This window comes from Syngnathus scovelli, chromosome 2, assembly GCF_024217435.2.
Source record: "Syngnathus scovelli strain Florida chromosome 2, RoL_Ssco_1.2, whole genome shotgun sequence".
Classification (NCBI taxonomy): Eukaryota; Metazoa; Chordata; class Actinopteri; order Syngnathiformes; family Syngnathidae; genus Syngnathus; species Syngnathus scovelli.
The window spans coordinates 5,705,478-5,725,374 of record NC_090848.1 but is presented as its reverse complement, the minus strand read 5'-3'; the positions used below and the strand labels follow the sequence as shown (position 1 = coordinate 5,725,374).

The 19,897-nt window shown below is 40.5% G+C and overlaps 1 protein-coding gene across 1 annotated transcript; it reads right to left on the bottom strand.

The window, feature by feature from the left end:
* Positions 1 to 889: 889 nt before the first annotated feature.
* On the bottom strand, positions 890 to 14,439 carry slitrk6 (SLIT and NTRK-like family, member 6). The gene is made up of 2 exons (XM_049753799.1): positions 13,992 to 14,439; positions 890 to 5,041 (listed from the first exon to the last, which is right to left on the bottom strand). The coding sequence occupies exon 2, from the start codon at positions 5,024 to 5,026 to the stop codon at positions 2,498 to 2,500; it is 2,529 nt and encodes an 842-aa protein (XP_049609756.1). The 5' UTR covers positions 5,027 to 5,041; positions 13,992 to 14,439; the 3' UTR covers positions 890 to 2,497.
* Positions 14,440 to 19,897: the final 5,458 nt, after the last annotated feature.

Below are 19,897 nucleotides of genomic sequence, written 5' to 3'. Positions count from 1 at the left end.
GGTATGTACTCAATTCTTGACTTGTTAGCAATACTGATACCACTAGTACTTTTGATACATTGAATTTCCCCCAAAAAACTGGCAGATAATTTTAAAAGATCTATAAATCCAAAATACAGCAATTTTGCTTGAAATTACATAAAGCTACTGGCAATTTTCTTCTCTTCTAATTTCTAGTTCCTGATGGTTAAACGGCCATAAAAGGGTACTGGTATTGGCTGTCATCCTGAATACTTTGCAATACAGCTGGTAAGGGTACTTACCCATGCATATCGTCATTAGCATAAGGAAAAACATTTTATTTACATGATATAAATAAAACATCAACAAAACTAAATCCCACTTTAAGGCAAAGGATTTACACAGCTTGATCTACAAGGCCCCATAAGGATACAGTTGCACCACTATGGACTTATACCTCCAATTTCTCCCTTACATATAATTTAGTTTTTTTCCTACCACCTCACTGCACACTAGTCTAGTAATTTCTTAGCATTTGTGTGGCACAACAGTGTTGTCCGTAATGCACGTTATATCCATAAACAAACATCAATCCCGGGTAGTGTGGTGTTTGTATGCTGGTGATGTGTACGTATATGTTTTGATGTCCCCTGCTGTGAGGGTGCATGTGGTGCTCTCGCAAGGAGCTTCTGCACCATCAATTGTTGTAGAAATTGTGCTGGCTCGCTACAACCCCCCACAGCCATTGTTGTGTGATTAAGGGCTAGATTTGAGCCATTGCACAGAAAGCAGGGCTACAATAAGAGGGAAATAAAATTATTGTCTGCACAAGGATGAGCCTGTATTGTACAAAGCTGATTGGGGTGGGGTGGACGCATAGACGGAGATGGCCATTCTCAATACTTCAACTCGCATTAACTTGTCCATATTTATGTTGTACTCTTTATTTTCTCTGTTCATTAGTTACAACTTTGTTTTATGGTCTGTACAGCACTGAAGGCACACAAAACCAAAATATAGAATGCAACATGACTATGTACAGGATGAAGAGAATAAATAATGAAATCAAGTTAGGTTAAAAAAAAGAAGCTACAGCGTGTGTGCTTACATGGAGTCCTGAATAAAGTCAGTCGCTGAAAGTCTTGCTTAGAGTCACAGAAGAGAGTCGCAAAAGGGAGATGTGTTTTTATGCAACATTCCAAACCAGTCCAGTTTGCGACATATGTTCAGATCATACAAATTTGAGCAGTTTGTATATTTGGCGTAGGAAGAAACACAATACAGCAGGACTCAGTTGATTGTCATGCACCTTCTTGTGGCATCTGATTAGTCCAATGCATCTTACAAGACAATAGTACTGTGTAAGAAACATTATTTCTAAAGCTTGGTTATGATCGATGCATTTGCACGTCTGCACGGCTCCGCGCGGGAAAAAAAGTTGACGTCATTTCCGGAACCACACCGCCTCGCACGGCGTCCACATGGGCTAAATCTCTACATCGCGTACCTGCCGAGATTTCTAAACTACAAGTAAACTCTCGTGAGGGAAAAAAAATGTTGTAGCTCTAGTTAACAACAATTTTTTACTGCTCAATTCTTTGCTTTTTATTTATTGATGTTAAATGCATGCTGACTGTTCAACCTAAACTGTTGTTAACTATTGTTTATTGAATTAAAAAAAAATAATCATTTGTTACTTCTACTTTGGTGATGTGTTGTTCATATGCGGATGACGCTCTTCACTGCTTCCTATTGTCTCGAAGAATATCGACTACACTCCGCGGCAAGCCAGGCAGATTATGAAAGGCTGTTAAAGTGGCGCCAGCCAGACTCCGCATGTCTCATTTCCGTGCGGAATGTACTTGCGTCAAGCATAAACAAAGCTTTAGTGCTCTTTTTGTGCATTTAACAATGTGAGCTATCACACATTTGTATAAAAATAAATAAATATTCTGTGATACTTGTTCAGTGTATAGGACAGGAGAGCAGACAAGAAAAAACACTGTACCCAGGCTTCAGTATTTCGGATGTACAGATATTATGTTTCTGACCCGAAAACCCCACCACACCCCCTGGCCCACAGCGCAATGAGCATTCCGGTTCGAGCAATCCAGCTGGCTTATGTTGACAGAGGGTGTAATCAGGTCAGACCCGGAGTGAGGATAGAGTGATTAAACAGCAATTCTAGGTCAAGTGGTGATTCAAATTCACTGTATCCTAACATCTGCTTTATCCTGACGGGATGGGCAGGGGGTGGGAGGTTGGGGTCCTCTGGAAAGCGGGTATACTGAATGGGTTATAAAAAACATAGCCTATTTATGTAACATTTGGCGGAAAAAAGCACATCCTCAACTGGCTACATCACATGGCTGTCAATAGATAAAATATCTGCGCAGTTACATTCTGTGCTACAATTTGACAAAGTGACGTGCCCGTTACGGATATTTCACACTGTGGAAAGGAGAGGCGGGGAAAGAGGACAAGGCACTTGCTTCAAAACGTCACATGGGATTCGTATTTGTGATGGAGCTCAGTTTTATGCCGGTTGGTGCTCTACAATTTCCAGGTAGTCTGGCTCAGTATGTAAATTGGCTTTGAGTTCAAAGTACTCATTCTTTGTTTGCTCGAGCATAACCTTGCGTGGCCTGGAGTACATGATTGTCTCCATTAACTTTAACTCCTGCTGGTGCCCTGGGACCTGTCTTTCTACAGCAGGCTGAAGATGGGCCATGTTTTTTCGAAGGTATTCGGTTATTCCAAGCTGCTGCAAGTCTTTCTCTCGCTCCAAGATATTCCTATACAAGGAGTTGGGGTCTCCAAGCGTAACAAACTCACCCGGGCATTCCCCTGCCATGGGTTTGAACTTGGAGCTCGGGTTTCCTGTAAGTGGGGAGGTGTTCTCTTTCTCCATGATACTTCGGCAGACATGATTCTTGGAGCTGGATTGGTCCAGGCCATAATCCAGATCGGTATCGTGATCTTTGTGCTGAGAGCAGTAGGTGGGGTTGCGACATATCTGCACAATGGGACTGTGCGATCTCTCTTCGTACAGTGAGGCAGACCCAGGTCTTTGTGTCAGAGTATGGTGTGTTGTTTTCTGCCCATACATGCTATAATGTAAATGGATTGGGCTGCTGCTGCTGTTTTCTCTTGGATGATCTCCTGCTACTTTTCTTTTTGCTCTGCGGCGGCGCCTGTGCACCATAAACACAACCAGCCCGGCTGAGCAGAATATAATCATCAGGACCAAAACAAGAAGGCTAAGGATGAGCACAGAGAGTGGGACGGTGTCTGTGAGGGAGTTGAGCAAGCCTCTGCCAGTGCCATCGGGGCCCAGCGTGGCGGTCACGCTTTCCTCTCCATCTGGAACCAAAGACTGGGTATCCAAACCGGTGCATAGCACATTGTGACGAAGGCTTCGCAGATCAGCCTGCATCACTTTCTTTGGGGTGTGGCATAAAATGGAGCCCACTACTGTGTCTTTTCTCAGTTTTTCCATCCACTGTTTCAGGCTAAACAAGTCACAGCTGCAGTCCCAAGGGTTGTCCTCTAAATAAATCTGCTCTAATGAGTCTAGTTGATCAAGCACATTGCTCACTGGCAGGTGCATAAACAGATTTTTCCTCAGATTCAATTTAGTGAGGGGTGCATTGCGAAATATCTGTGGAGGAAGAGAGCTGAGCAGGTTGTTGTTTAATGACAACAGATTAAGGTTTGGCAGGGGATTAAATGTGCCCGGAGCAATGTCCTTGATAAGGTTATATTCTAGATACAAATACTCTAGATTGTGGAGACCCACAAACATGGTGGAATGCAGTTTGTCAATTCGGTTGCCATTCAAATGCAGTTTTTTCAAACTGTTCAAGCTAAGGAAAGTCTCATTGTCAATGTAATCAATTCTATTGTTTGCCAGATTGAGCAATTCTAAGCCATCATGTGTGACAAAGTCATACCTGTAGAGTTTCTGAATCATATTTCCCGTCATGACCAATTTTGTCGGGCTTTGAGGAGGTACTCCGATATCTGACACCTTTTGAATTCCTCTGTCTTGACAATGCATCAAAAACCCTGCCACCGGGTAATTGTGACACGAACAATGCTCTACACAAGGACTACCCGGAATGTGAGATGGTGTGGGTTGCTTGGCGTCGTCTTTGGCGTCAGTCAACTTGGGAATCTGTGCTCCTTTGGATGATGGTGTAACAACCATATCCAGTGACTTAGAGGGCTCTTCTAAATTGATATCGGCGTGGGATGGACAGAGAACTTCTCGCTTGACTTTAGCAAGGATGCTCCCCTTGAAGTTGTGTGGTGTGCTGCAAACCACCTCCCCAATAGCAGACTGGCCCCTCATGTTCTCCATCCAGATTTTTAAATGCAATATATCACAGTCACACACCCAGTCATTGTCCTCCAAGAGTAGTTCCATAATCCGGCCGATGTGCTCTAAAAACCCGACATAAGGCAGCGTCTGGAGTTTATTGCCTCGTAGGTCCAGGTGGGTGAGAGGCACAAAACGAAAAATGTTATTTGGTAAAAACTCAATGGAATTATCATTAAGGATTAGGACCTTGAGGCGGATCAGTTTGTTGAAGGCCCCTGGTTCAATGACTCGAATGAAATTTGTGTCTGCTTGGAGAAACTCCAAATTCCCCAGGCCTTGAAAGGTGTCCTCTTTGAGAGTGACCAGGAAATTTCTGTTGATGTGGAGTTTTTTCAGTGAAGCAAGGGCACTGAAGACTCCGGGTTCCAGCTCTTGTATGCTATTACCGCCGACATGTAGAGAAAGGGCATTCTTGAGCACTTCCATTTCTTCTGCACGAAGCTCAACCAAGTCATTATTGTAAAGGTTCAAATGGAAGGGCACATTTGACAGAACATTTATTTGTGAGATTGCGCTGATGTTTCTCTGCTCGCAGTTGATATAGAAGATACCGTCCTTTGTCTCACAAGAGCACAAGGAGTCACAAGACTCGCTAATGAAAGTCGACGGCTTCAAGGGATGGGAATCTTGAGATTGGGCCGCCCTTAAAAACAAGGTGACAAAAACGATGCAGGGCAACATGATGGTCTGTGATACCTGTAAAAACAAAAAGTGGATGGGGAGCAGAGAGGAGAAAACAACATTAATAAGAAATAATTTCATGTTTTGAATTCTAAATCGACATTCAGTTGCAAGGTAAAATGTCGACAAAGGTGTACAACTGATATTTAGTGGCTAATGTGGACTCAATACACTTTAACAATTTATAGAAAAAAATATACAGCGAGTGCTGATTTCAAGGCTGAGAGAAAACACAGATGGCATATTTTCCTGTGACTCACAGTGGGATAATGATAATGCTGCATTTGAAAATATGTCTCTCTTTTGACTCAGTGTTTAGCCCTGCCTATGCCATGCATCTATGTGACTCACAGGGCTACTTGATTCAAATGTCATCCTATGTTTACCTCAAGAACACATTTGTAAGAACATTTTAACCACTTATCACCCAGCAGGACTGAATGGATACCAACACAAACGATGGTATCTGAATTGGTGCGACATAAACAAAAGGTATCCATTAATCGGATTTAAGTTACAATAGAACAAAGGGTGAATACATCTTATTAAATGTCCGTGTTATATCTTGGCCCATGATTATATAACTATTATAGGAATACATTCTTTAACAAAACTAAGCAGCCGGAATACTCCATGGCACAAGACTGTGTAAGGAAACCTATGATCCATTCATTAATACATTATTGTTTGTCCCTACTTCCTTAGTATTTGAAATTGCGAAGATGGAAGACTTGGTTAATGTCTGTGTGTGTAAGTATTGAACATAATGTTATATTAAATTCAACAAAAATGCCTTACGCCAGTTTGTGTGTGTGTCTGTGTGTGCGTGCGTGCGTGCGTGTATGTGTGCATGTGCTTAACATGAAAGACAAGCTTAATAGATAACAACACAAACCATCTTAGATATAAAAAAAAAAAAAACAACAAAAAACACATGTACCATTGTCGTGGGGGTTTGCCGGGGGGACTTGAGGACCTTGTGATACATTATACAAATCTAACATGAACGATTTTTTTGATATTTTACCCAGCCCAAATGCTCTCAACGAATTTACCTGAATGAAACCACTAAACTCATTAAAACACCCTTGGGGTAATATTGTGCCGGTTATTACTCTCTCATCAACCAGTGGGACACTTGTACAACATCATCCAGTGGAAACAAACAGAAGTTTCACAGTTCTCTGAGACCCACTTTTTAAAGTGGTCTCAGTTCGCTTCAAAAATAACTCTGGTGCGGTTTGCTCCAGGTGCATAGATCCGAATATGCAAATATGCAGAGTAGGAATGCAGCGTGTAGGACTCACATGTTTTCCTCTGCTTTTGATCCAGACCAAAGGACTTTTCTGGTCTGAATACACCCTTAAAAATACACTCTATAGTGATGGCGGGAAGGAAGAATTGCGAAAAAGCAGGGGTTCACTATTCTTCAGCTTTGCCAGCATTTAGACGCGGTATAAAGAGCTCCGCTTTCGCTTTCCTTGTTTGGCAGCTTTCTGCGTCTCACAACGCAAACATTTGTGCCACAATTGATGTAGTTCCAAGGTCACTTTCCAGACACAACTCAGACACTGAAGCGCTGCATGGAGCACTGTTATCAAGAGGATATTTTCAGATCAACATAAATGAAACACCAAGGCCCGGAAATCAAACATGACTGTAATGTAAGCAGACAACTGAATAAATAACCTTGTCAGTCGGTTACAGTTTAACTAAAACGATGAAATGTGTTTCACCACAGGGGCATGCAGAGTGTATGGGGGATTGGGTTGGTGGGGGGGATTGGCCCACATAGACAATGGCTCCAGCATCCCCTTGAATGTGGGCATCAAGTTATCTTAAGTATGGTTAATCAGACATGCCTGACTTTCTCTACTGCACATGCGATAATGTCACTGATACTGCCGAGGACGTATAATTGTAAAGGTATAATTGTATAATACTGAAAATGTAACTGACAAATTGACTAATATGTCAATACCACCCAGTGGTGTTGTTAGGGGTTCACGCAGGGTATTTTTCAGTCAGCATTACGTACTCCCATTTCTTAATCCCACCTGATGCGCACGGTTCAGTAATTCCCAGTTCTCCCGGGACCACTACACCATTGGTCAATGCAAATCTCGTACAAATGTCCATCCATTGCACCTTCTGCTTCTGATCTGCTTCTTTACTTTTCAGTGACACAAATTTGAATACTTAATTGGGCAACTGCAATATTAATTTAGACCCTGGTCCAATTTGCGGCTTTGGGTTGCAAACAACTAATAAATGCCAGAATAGATGTTAAAAGACTCAAAGAACAGAACTACTATAATCAATCTGTGGCAAGTCAACACACCATCAAGCATTTTTTAACTGAAAATTTCCACAGTTTTTCACCCATTTGTTTACGCTCGCAGCAGTATCACATGCTGATGGTACAAATGGACATTTTACAAATTTTCCACTCCCCAGTCACACCAGTTTATATTTGCGTCTCTGTTGAACCACCCACTCTATTGTCGTTCCACTAGTGCCATGTTCTAGAACAGAATTCTTCGTTTGAAGCAAAAACCTAGTGACGTTAAAAGACGGATTCTTTGGCTTGGTATTTCAAAGTCAGTTCCATATAAAACCTAAGTAGGCAAGCTGTTGTTGCATATGCACACATAAACAGAGTCTGACATCGAAGCAGTATGGCAATTTCCTTTTAATATTTTATCGGTGGTTCTCATATCCAAGATGTTCTTCTTAACTCGAAATAAAAACCAGACTATCATACAGCAATATCTGATGGTGAATATTGTTAGCAGAAGCCAAATATAGAAGAACATTAGTTTCACATGTATTTGTACCTGCATTTTAAACAGACTGTCAAGATTCTTTGTCTCGTCAAGAAGTTCAAAGTTGCATGGCACACGTCACAAGAGCGTGAGATAAAACATCTTTCAGCAGTAGTCTCCCTGCTCTACATACACCATTGAAATATGCATAGCTTTGCAGTTCGGACTGTTTTAATTTGTGGTGCCGCCAAAGCCCATTGAGAGGTTCCCACATGCACATTTGCAAAGCCACTTCATGCTTTATCGTTCTGACCATTATGACAACTCAGAATTAATTTTTGACTCCTATTTGCTTGTTGAAGCATTCTGCGAACATTGTGAAACCTCATCTTAAGACAAACGTTAATGTAGTTCTGACGTTGACAAACCTCTGCAACACACAACTGCTCATTGTTACATTGAAAAGTGGGCACCGCCAAGCATGTGATTTTTACTGACAGAGTTTTCCGTTTAATTTGTATGCCTCGTGAACAGAATACCCCACGTGTTAGTGTTATTTTTATCCTTAGTCTCACACTTTGCAGGGAATCAACTCAATACACGAATCTGAATTTAGAGAGTGCAGAGTTGTAAGCATATAATTAGAATTGGCATCATGCAGTGTTCCACTCAGCAGTTATTATTGGAATACAATAAAATTCAGCAAACTGTGAAGCCCAATTCCGGTTCTCAATTTGAGTTGGTCTGTGAGCCACAATCTTTGGATTTTGAATCATAATGTCAATCAAAAGAACTGTCTGTATACATTTTGAGAACAAAGTATAGTCATGACTCTGGAATTTGCTTGTTTTATAGGTCATCATCAAAATCTGCAGTCATTTCTTCACATTTTATTCATGGGCTTCACCCTCATTAACACGTTACAATATCTGCATTCATGGTGATTTATTGTGACAGCAGCAATGTTGAGGAAGTACACTTTTTTTTGCAAAAGTTTCAAAATAGAATGGACTTTTGAAGTAGGATCAACAAATAAGAGCTGAAAAACGGTGCAGAATTTTAAACACGTGGGAATGATTTCATCCTGGGAAATGTCCTCATTCAATTACTGAGCGCCGCGTTTACATTTGCCTTTTGGTGGACTTTTGTTTCTAACTGAAATCATGCATGGAGAGTGTGATATTTCAAAAGGAGCGTCACGTTCCACCTCTCTGTGCAATATTCTACATGACGGTCTTAAAATTCCTTCAGGCTTCATCTGTTCTTCACTACTTGAATTGCTCGATTCAACATGGCAACCGCAGTTGGCAAGAAAGGCCACAGGGTACTAGCAATGATCGTCTTATGATTTTCTCCATAAATAGGTGTTGCTGCTCTTTCAAACCTCTCTCAAACGAGGCGATACTTGCACAGTAAGAGATTATAAAAGATTTTACTATATTATGATGACTTAAGTATCGGAATATGGGAACTTGGTGTGGCAGTAAAAATGTCAATTATATGAACCAGCTTCTACTCTCCTTTTTTTAGGTTGACGCTTCTGAAGCTCTTCCACTAAATTTATCCAACAGTGTTTGATTGACTTAATATAATCACAAGGTCGCTGTGATGATGGAACAAAAACGGGCCTGGTAGGAGTAAATTATTACAATTGAGTGGTTTAGCACCACTTTTGATCAATAATTTACTTTGTGTGGAGAAAGTTGACAATATTCTTGCTGTCCAATGACAAGCCTGTCTATCCCGTGTTTTTTTCCTACCAGGAGCAATAAAAACAGGACTGCAAAATATGTCAATAAAACACACCACAAACGACAAAGGGTCTGGTGCTGTCAGGAATTTGAGGCACAGTGAAAAAATATCACTTTGGAGCCCTCCTCTACAATATTGAAGATAGCCTTAGACTCCCACTCTGATTGCATTTTGTGATGTTTAAGTTGGCTCAGGTAGATAATTTAGTTCCTCCTTGACCAAAAACAGTTTGTTTAGTCTACATTTTCATGATTCATGCATCTAAGATGAGTTATGACACAATCAATAAAACAAATACTGCAGGTTTCTTGGAAAACATCCATTAAGGGTGTGAAACTGACTAAATGAAAATATGCAATATAATATTGCAGTATGCAAAATAATAATCATGCCCAACCGTGCATATACATATTCAACACAAGTTATGGTGGTCAGTATCAGTCTCTGCCCTTGTAGTGACAAAAGCAACAGCAGCAGCAGTAGCAGCTTTAATACAGGTTAGGAATAGCACTGTTCACAGTATGTTTACCCCCCTCCGGCATTGCATGAATTAACAAAATGACGAGACTCTGTTGGCCTGCACTGTCTACCCAAAGAACAGTGTTGAAAAAACAATTCAGTAAGAATGTAAGTTTAAAAGTTCTGCAGCATGTTCTAGCATGTCAAAAAACTAAAGTCAAGACATGAAATCAAAACAGTCAATGCTCTCACTATCTGTTTTTGGATAGCTTTAAATGTGAGGCTGCATTTATTGAACAGTCACAAGCTAAAATAATGCTTAATCATCTAATCAACCTCTCTACAAACCACAAATACAATTACTTGGAACTAACTGGATTCTTCAACTGCTGAAAAATAATAATTGAATATAATGAAATGGTTGTTTCGTGACTGCAATCATCCATTGTGACAGCCAAAGCACAGAATCCTCTGCAAGCAGCTTTTTTTTCCCTTTTTTTCTATCTGTGTTATTCATCTCTCTGGCGATTATACAGGCATGTGTCGCTGCAAAACAATTCCTGCCTGAAGAGCAGTCATCCTTCGACCGAGTCCCTCGGAGGTCAGAAGCCAATGGTCGCGTGTGGCCACTATTACATCAAGTCCAACTGCTTTTGCTCGCAGGCACAAACGAGAAGGGAGTCAAAGAGAGTGTAACTTGTTGCATGCAGCCAGGCGCGGTTTCATTTCAGTGACACACACAAACATCTCCTCTGCTTGACTGTGCAGAAATGTGACTGTATTTTTGTGCCTTTTTTATGCACACGTGCGCACTCTGGTCGCATGCAATTGCGCCGTGCAGTGATCCCGGGAGCCAATTACTGAGGAAGTGAGGGTCCCTTTTTCATCCGTAGTAATGGAAGTGATGTGGCTCACCCTGCAGGGTCAACACCACTACTATGCCCTCAAATGCGTAAGCGCAAGAGAGATCCACTCCAATGTAACCCTGATTTAATGATACTTCCTTCAACTAAGGAATATCCACTTTTCCTTTTGCCACAGCACATTTTGCCAGGCCCATGCGTGTTTCTTTCTTTGGCGACCACTGTTTCGCCATTTGGTAACCCAATGTAAACCTCAGGGCTGTGTTATAATCTTTTGTGGTTATTTGCTCATGGTAATATAACTAAGAAGTACTCCCCATACTCATTTATAGTCTGGCTTCTTCCCACTTTCCAAAAACATGCCAGTTAGGTGTATTGAAAACACTAAATTGTCCATTGTTTATGTGTAAATGTGGGTGTGAATGCTTATTTGTCAATATTGTGCCTGCGTTTGGCTGTGCGTACCCTGCCTCTTGTACAAAGTCGAATGGCATGAACTCCATTTCACACGCAACCCTAATAAGCATTACGGAAAATGTATGGATAACTAGCATGGCAGAACCACCCATTTTTAGATTAATGGATGCCTAAATTTTATTCCCTCAATTTATGAAAATATGAGTTTTTTAATGGCATTTATGCAAAAAGTGGAGACTCTTTTTATATTAATGGATGCCTAAATTTTATTCCCTCAATTTATGAAAATATGAGTTTTTTAATGGCATTTATGCAGAAAGTAGAGAATCTGTAATGCCTAAACATCCATGAGGTGTGAAATTACTCATCCAAGTAATTTTATCAGATTTTTTTTCCCTGTATTGTGACATCACAAGTCAGCTCATCTACATAATACTGTTGACTCACAATATTTCTTCAGTCACACTTTTTGCTTCTTTTCTTTTCAGACTACATGGAAACACATAATCACTATTGGTATAATGGTGGTGGCGACTCCACTGTCCCAGCCCCATCTACCTGAGTACAAAGTGGTGCCGCCAGTACGTCACTGGTTTAGGGGCCAAGTCACCAGTTTTGAAGGCTATGAGAAGTGAGGTTTTACTGACGTACACTCAGGCACGTGAAGCTAGCGTCCTTTACTTTGCATTAGCTCGGTTGCTGTGGATAGCATTTGAATGTTTCACTCTACACCTCACAGTTAGGGTACGGGTTTAATGCCACCTCCGGCCCTCCCTGTGTGGAGTTTGCATGTTCTCCCCGTGCCCGCGTGGGTTTTCTCCAGGCACTCCGGTTTCCTCCCACTTCCCAAAAACATGTTTGGTAGGCCGATTGAGCACTCCGAATTGCCCCTAGGTGTGAGTGCGAGTGCAGATGGTTGTTCGTCTCTGTGTGCCCTGTGATTGGCTGGTAACCGGTTCAGGGTGTCCCCCGCCTACTGCCCGATGACCGCCGGGATAGGCTCCAGCACGCCCACGACTACCGTGGGATAAAGCAGTAAAGAAAATGGATGAATGGATGGATGGATGTATGATGATGCCTGGAGAGGCACAGAGCGATCACGTCATCATTTCTTTTTTGCCAACGCCATTACTCATGGACATCAGGCAAGAGCATAGGTTTTCAACAGAGGATATAAATAAGTAGCTTACCCACGAATTTCACACATTTAGCACATTGTGATGGCTGCAATGTCAAAGCGTCTTGTGATAGACAATCATGGGGAGAGATTGAAACGGTCGAAAGTGTGGTTACATTTCTCAAAGGTTGATGGTGACGATAAATGTTGCCAAACATGTTGCAATGAATCATTAAAAAAAAGTGTGGAGAAACACAAGCAAGCTCAACGAACATCTAGAAAATTTGCATCCCATCTCACATATGAGCTTTTTGGTGTCCAACTGCATGTTCTGTATTTCTGTACACTAAATAATTGTTTTTGTAATGTTAAACCACAGAATTGTGATTCATTCAACATTTTTATTTTCTGTAAGTTATTGCTTAATGTGTTTTTTTTAATATATGTTGTGAGACAAGTTCATTTATCTGCATAAAAACAGTGTTGATATTTTTTTTTCTTAATACAAATGCCGTTAAAGGAACTGATCAATAAGCAGTATTGCTAAGAGAAGTAGTATTGTTAAAATCTTAAGCATATCCATCCCTAATCGTGAGGTTCCTTACAATGCCTGGATCAAGATTGGTGCAAATTCTGAATTTGCAATTTATATCCCTTCAATTTCTGTAACCGCATATCCATCCAAGTAAGAGTTAGAACCTATTTCAGCTTACTTCTGACAAAAGGCACACAAAATTGCCAGATAACCATTCAGCCATCCAGTTTCTATAGCATTTATCCTTTCGGTTCAAATTTGGCCCAAAGTTTGCCAGTCAGTAACAAGCCACATGTAGGAAAACACACTTTTACACTCAATTTCACACTTGAGAATTTAGGGTTTTCAGTGAAACTATCAGGCATGTTCTTGGAAAGCAAGAGGAAGTCCTGGTATTTAACGAAAACCCACGCAAAAGCAGAGAGAATATACAAACTTTCCACAGGAAGGCTGGAGCTGAGATACAAACCCAGAACTTCAGAAATATATCGACCATGCTAAGCCAATAAACTAATACTGAAATTAAATAAGCACTAGTAGCTGTGTTAATGCTTTGGATAATAAAATAGCCTAACAAATCTTAATCAAGCAATCTTCAAGAGTGTTGGACCCGGACATTGCATTTAGTTTCTAAAAAAGAGCAATTATGAAACTGGTGTCAAAAATGCTGGATGGACTCGGTTATTTTGAAAGTACAGTAGTCGCTGATCCTGACTTTGGGCAGTGGGCGGGGTACACCCTAAAGCGTTTGTTCCTAACTAAACACCGTTGCTGCTTTCCGATTGGTTCTTTATACCGATTATAATGTACCTGAAAAACACCTGGTTCACTCAAACATCCTTCTGCAAACCTAACACGCCCATAATAAACAGCTCCGTGAGAAAATCAAATACATTAATTTAGATACTGTGAGACAAATGGAAGTGAAAGGGCGCAGCATGAGTCTAGAGCGTGCCGCCGTCAATTGTGTCACGGGGCAAACATCCAGGTGGGCTCAAGGTTAGATGTCAAGTTCAAGCTATAATGTGGGAAAAAATGAACGACATTGAGTTCTTACCAATAAAAAGTGATGGTGAAAAAGCTATTCCAAATGACAGCGCGCGGTAGATTACTCCATCGGTGCGCAAGTCTCTCAGCGCCGAGGGTGAACTTCTTCCTCGAGAAAGAGTCAAGTCTCCGCTTGTCCCGGTCACTGACACGCTGTCACACGCGTGGAAAAAAATTTCCTTTCCCCTCTGATACCGGCTAGATGAGCAACACTGGTCCTCCGCCACCTTCCCCAGAATGATTGGGTTTAAATTCCCAATTTAAAGGAATTGGGAAGGGGGAAAAAAAGTCGGGTGCCTTGCAATAAAACGTCAGATTTATTTGTTGTTTTTAACTGCACAAGCAGATACCACAATAACAAAGGTGTGATCTGTAACCTTCTGTCCTCGCAGCGCCGTGCGTTGTAAAGCGTTAACAACTCTGCGACGCCTTGGCTCTTCTTAATTTGCATGATGTGGAGGTGCAATACAGCGAAAGGGGAGTTTGGTCAAGCGTAAAAGTAAAACGCAACTACACATCCGGAAAAGCTTGACAAAATAAGAGCGTCGTCATATATGTCGCGTCATAACTGCGCCTTTTGTTTGGTATCTGAAGACATAATTGTATTTTTAAATACAATGTAAAATTTGTAATATTTTATTGTATTGTAATAGATGGAAATAATAAATCATTGACACACACAAAAAATACATAAATGCACGTGTTTCAAAAGACGATTTCCGGTATTTAGCAGTCCAAATGTGTAGTCTAATAATACAGCAGGGAGCTGTTAGACTCAACTCCCTCCTCTTGGAGTATTTTACAGAGGGGGGGAAATGAATTGATGTCCTTTAAATAGATTGGCTGGAGCTCTATTCAAATGGTTGCTGTTATACAATAGACAGGTAGCAAGTATTCTATAAATATATTCTATCATCCAGTGCAGGTTAACGAAAATGATGAGATAAAAGAAAAGTCTAGAATGCAGAAAAGGTTAATCAAGTGTGTGCATGCCTGTTTGTTCAGCTCGAATGGCATCTTTTGAGGCTGAGACAACCTTTGACCTCCCCATTGGTGCGTATGATACAATGCGATTATTCCAGCTCATGCATCTATATGACAAACCTCAAATGATAAGTGATTCATCCCCCATCTAAATTCTCTGCAGCCTTTACAAGCTGATCGCTTTCAGATGAGCGGTGATGTGGCTTTACACAGCTTGGAGCCCAAGTGGGTTTGTCACCAGATTTAGGGTGAATTATAGTCCCATCTGGAGCATCAGCAAGTTCCTACAGAGCTTCACTCGTGACCCAGTCTGAGCATAGGATCAGCAAGTAAATAATTTTGGCAAATTAGAAGCTACAAGAAGCAGTTTTGCGACGTTTGTTCAAATGCCAATGCATCTGATTAAAGAATTGGGGTGTTTAAAATGTCTTTGCAGAGCTACTCTTTAAATAACCCACAGACATGACTCTTTTAGAGTAAATATACTGTACCAGACTCGATCCTCTTAGTGGCGCCCGGTGAGAGAGAGCTCTTGAGCTTCGTCATTTCGTATGGTAATCAAAGCAATAAAGCTATGTGCTCGTGGAGGATTTCATCAGGTCAGCAAGGTTGAGTGATGGTTTGAGCATACTAATAGTGCTGATGTATTGTATGAATCTGGGCTCATTGTTTGATAATTGGGATATTTAGCAGAAATATGATTTACGGTGTGTTACATAATTTTGAAGATATATTTTCATAATTGGGTGGTCCATTGTGGTTAATATGAGTGTGTCATAGCTAAATTAGTAGACTTTACAGTTTTACTTCAAATGGTTTACCTTCGCAATCACTCATGCGTAAAACATGCGTATAATGCATCTTATTGCTTACTTACAATTGATGAAGTCTTGCAATTGATAAAAAAAATAATAATAATGCAATAATTTTTTGGGGGCAAATCAAACGATGAACTTAAAACTTTGAATACAGTATCATCGTCATAAAGTTATTATTTGGGGGGTTTGAAGTGTTAATTCCTACTGATCTATTTTCAGAATGCACAGCTTCAGTTAGTTAAAAAAAATGTCTGCACCAATTTTAATTGGGGGGTTTCTCAAACCAACACAACACCTGGGGTGCTGAAGGTTGAAGCTCGTCTTATGACTTGACAAGGCCAAGTTCTTTTAATGTCTCGTTTGTGATGGCTGTAGTGGTTAATGTGTCTTTTTCAGCATACAAGATTTCTTAGACAGCAATCACAATAGTCACAACAATGGCAAAATGACTCGAAGATCTGAATTGGCAACGACTGTAATGAAAACTACTAAAACACATATGTTACAAAATTCAGTAAAGCAAGTTTCACACTGCTTTGGTGATTTTGCTCCCTGCCAGAAAAGGCAACAATGTAAATAAACTCCGCCACTGCTGCCAAGAACAGCAGTCAAATACCCAACATTAATTACCAAGTTTGAATCTTGTGGTCTTCCAAGCTACTGGTACACATGAAACTTGTTGAGGGTTATTTAAGCAAACACTCAATATTGGCTTCAACTGTATAAAACTGATTCCCAGTGCCAATGCTAGAAACAAACCCCGAGTCATTTGACAGAGGTAGAATATTTGAGAAAAACACGGTGAATGGCTTGAACGGTTGATTTTCTTTTGAGGTGGTGTCGGAAGTCTCATATTCACAAGGGACTAACTGTCTGATGTGTGAATTGTCAGGTTGAAAACAAGATGCTACGCAAGGTATAGTTCTCAGAAGAGAGACTCCAATAATAGTTTACTTGTCCTACATTCGAACATTTAAGAAAGTCTCTGCCAACATCAAACGGGTAGACAGCATTTTGAGGATAGCAGCAATGAAGAAGAATGACTGACTGACCCTTGAGCAAGGCATTGGTCCCCACAAAGTCACAAAATGTCTGTGTGCCCCTTTTACTCTACATCTCCACTCCCATGCCTGCATGTGTGTGAGCTGGATCTGTGCAAAACAAAATGTACAAGACAGCGTGAGTTGAATTCATTTGAATGTTCAGTTGTTATCATGAGCTGATGTAGCATTTTTAGCTGTGTTGTTTTGCTTACGCTTGACCTGTAGTCAGTTCAGTCCTGATTATCCTGTCAAAATGTAGTTTGCAGCAAAGCTAAGCCCGCTTTTTCTTAGTACAGGAACGACACACTTATTAAAAACCTATGTGCAGGTTTATTTTTTTATTATGCCAAGTTATCAAAATTCAGCCGACCACCTAGGCCAAGTGAAAGACACTGCGAAGCCTGCTCCAAAGCCACACAACTCAAATGTTCTAAGAACTCCAATATGGCACCTTGCTAGCCTGCGCAAATAATCAGAAGTGATTGTAAATGACATTTGCCTCACACCTCTGGGATTGGGGATTCCAATCTCACTTCTGGCCTTCCTTTGTGAAGTTTGCATGATCTCCCAGTGGCCTGTGCTAGCATGGATTTTTTGTCAAGTTCCTCCCAAAATATGCACATTAGGTTTAATTGCAGACCAAATTTTTCATAGGTTTAAAAGTGTGCATGAATGATTGCAAGTGCCCTACAATTGACTCGCTTTCAGTCCAGTGTGTGAATCGTCTCTCACCCAAAATTCGCAGCTCAAATGTAATTGGGGGTAGCGGTACAGAAAATGGATGGATACAAATTTTGTTAGAGCAATAGCATTATTTTTTCTATTGGTGTGCAATACTGTGTGTGTGTGTGTGTGTGTGTATGTGTATATATATATATATATATATATATATATATATATATATATATATATATATATATATATATATATATATATATATGTATATATGTATGTGTGTGTGTGTGTGTGTGTGTGTGTGTGTGTGTGTGTGTGTGTGTGTTTGTGTAGATACTATGTATTATTTTATTCGTCTTTTAAGGTCACCCTTTAGTTTTAGCAAAACTCCTGCTCCGCATGCAATCTTGCCTTTGTTTAGACCCCAAGGCCTTGTCCTCTTCATTTTTTTGCTCCTCATACAGAGCTGCATCCGCCACACTCTTACTTTCCCTACCTCTGATGTCACTATAAGTCATCTTCATGGGAGCAGCTTAGTACCTAAGGAGCCAAAGGAGTAATACACAGCTTCGTGATGGGATGCACACGACAAGACAGCTATTGGTCGTCGACAAAATGCACTACTTCGTTTTCGTCATCTTTTTTTTTTTTTGTTCCTGTTTCAGAGTGCACATATGTATTGTTGAGGTCATTTCAGGTCATCCTTATACATGGACAGAAAACATACATTATGATACATCTAAAACCTAATTTTGTGAGCCCTAGTCGAGAAGGTCATAATCTATTGAAATTAAGAAATTGTGTACGTTTTCATTAAAAGAAAGCATTTTTATCTATATATGTTCATAGAGGGTGATATATGGGCCTGACACATCTGAGGTCCTGGGTTTAATTCAGTCTTGGCTTGGGCCTTGAGAGGTGGTGTTGTGGTTTTCCTCTCACATTCCAAAACATGAATGCTACGTAATTGAAGACTAATTTGTCCAACTCGGTTGTTTCGAACTTGGGTTCTTAAATTGGACAGTGATTTTAAATTGGACCGGAAAATTGGTGCTGTTGTTAAATCCAGCTTCTTCTTCCTTCTTAGGCAGCTGGCTAAGGTAAAGCCCTTCCTTTCTCAACAGCACTTTGAAACAGAGATTCATGCCTTTGTCACATCTTGGCAGGATTATTGTAATGAGTTTTATTTTGGAGTTAGCCAGTCCTCCATCAAGCATCTCCAGTTAGTCCGAAATGCTGCTGTTCGCCTCCTGACTTGTAATTGCTACTCTACTGTCCCTTCTCTGGCTCCCTGTATAATTTAGTGTTTTTTAAAATGTTGTCATGTTTTCAAATCTTTCTCTGAGCTTCAGCACCAATACGCAACTGCTTGGTGCCTTAGGTCAGCGGTGACAGTGGGCCAGACACAAATAAAGGTACTAAGATAATGCTCAGAGGGTATCGAGCTTCTTCAGTTGCCAGTCCCACTCTTTGGAGAATGACCTTCCGCTAAATAGTAGGCAAGTCCCCTCACTGCCCATCTTAAAACCTAATCTTAAAACACATTTGTACTATGTGGCTTTTTGCTCAGCACAGAATTTGGATTTGTTTTTTCTGTTGCTGTGTTTTTTACTGTCTTCATTAAAATTTTATTCTTTTAACCGTTTGTTTTCATATGATTACGTTTGCTCTATGTGCAGCACTTTGTATGCGGTTTGCTAATTAGTGCTATATACAATTCCAAGAGGAATAATTTCTTTTCCCTAAACTTCGTTTGTGCCCGATTCCCCTACTACCTCTGAGCCAGACCACTTTGTCCCAAAGTTTTTCTCTGATTTTTGAGTGCCCTTTCCTCAGCCTCATTTCTGCTTTGGTTTCTCAGTTTCCTGTAGCAAGCCAACATTTCAATGTATTCTTTAATATGTAAAAACATGTCAGACGACTATTGCAGATTGTGATTAAATCAATAGTTTGTGCCAAAGCACAAGTACACAATCTTAGTCTTCTGATAAAACACACTGAAATACACAACGGGGGCTCATCTTGTCCCCCAAAAACACTCAAAATGTATGTGCCACATAGGGACAATCATTGTAATCCGAGGTAACCTTTTCCAGGACCGTATAGGGTTTGTCAATTTTAAAAGTGTCAAGGAGACAAAAACTTTAACTTTGAGGGTACTGCAGTACAGCAATTAAGAGACAAGCCATTATACATCTATCTACCTGTACAAGAATTTTCCTCAGTAGAGTTCAACTTTCAATGAAAAATCTTTTCAAAAATTAGGTCATCTAGCTTTCCATTTGTTGCAGAGACATTTAGACTCCAAAGGGTCACCCCTGACCGACATAGAGGGAGTATTCTTTGTCACTACACTGCAGCCTTTTTTGACAAAAACGCTAAGAGGCGGCACTTTG

Coding starts and splice junctions, on each gene's coding strand:
- slitrk6 (XM_049753799.1), bottom strand. CDS start 5,026: ATGTTGCCCTGCATCGTTTTTGTCACCTTGTTTTTAAGGGCGGCCCAA.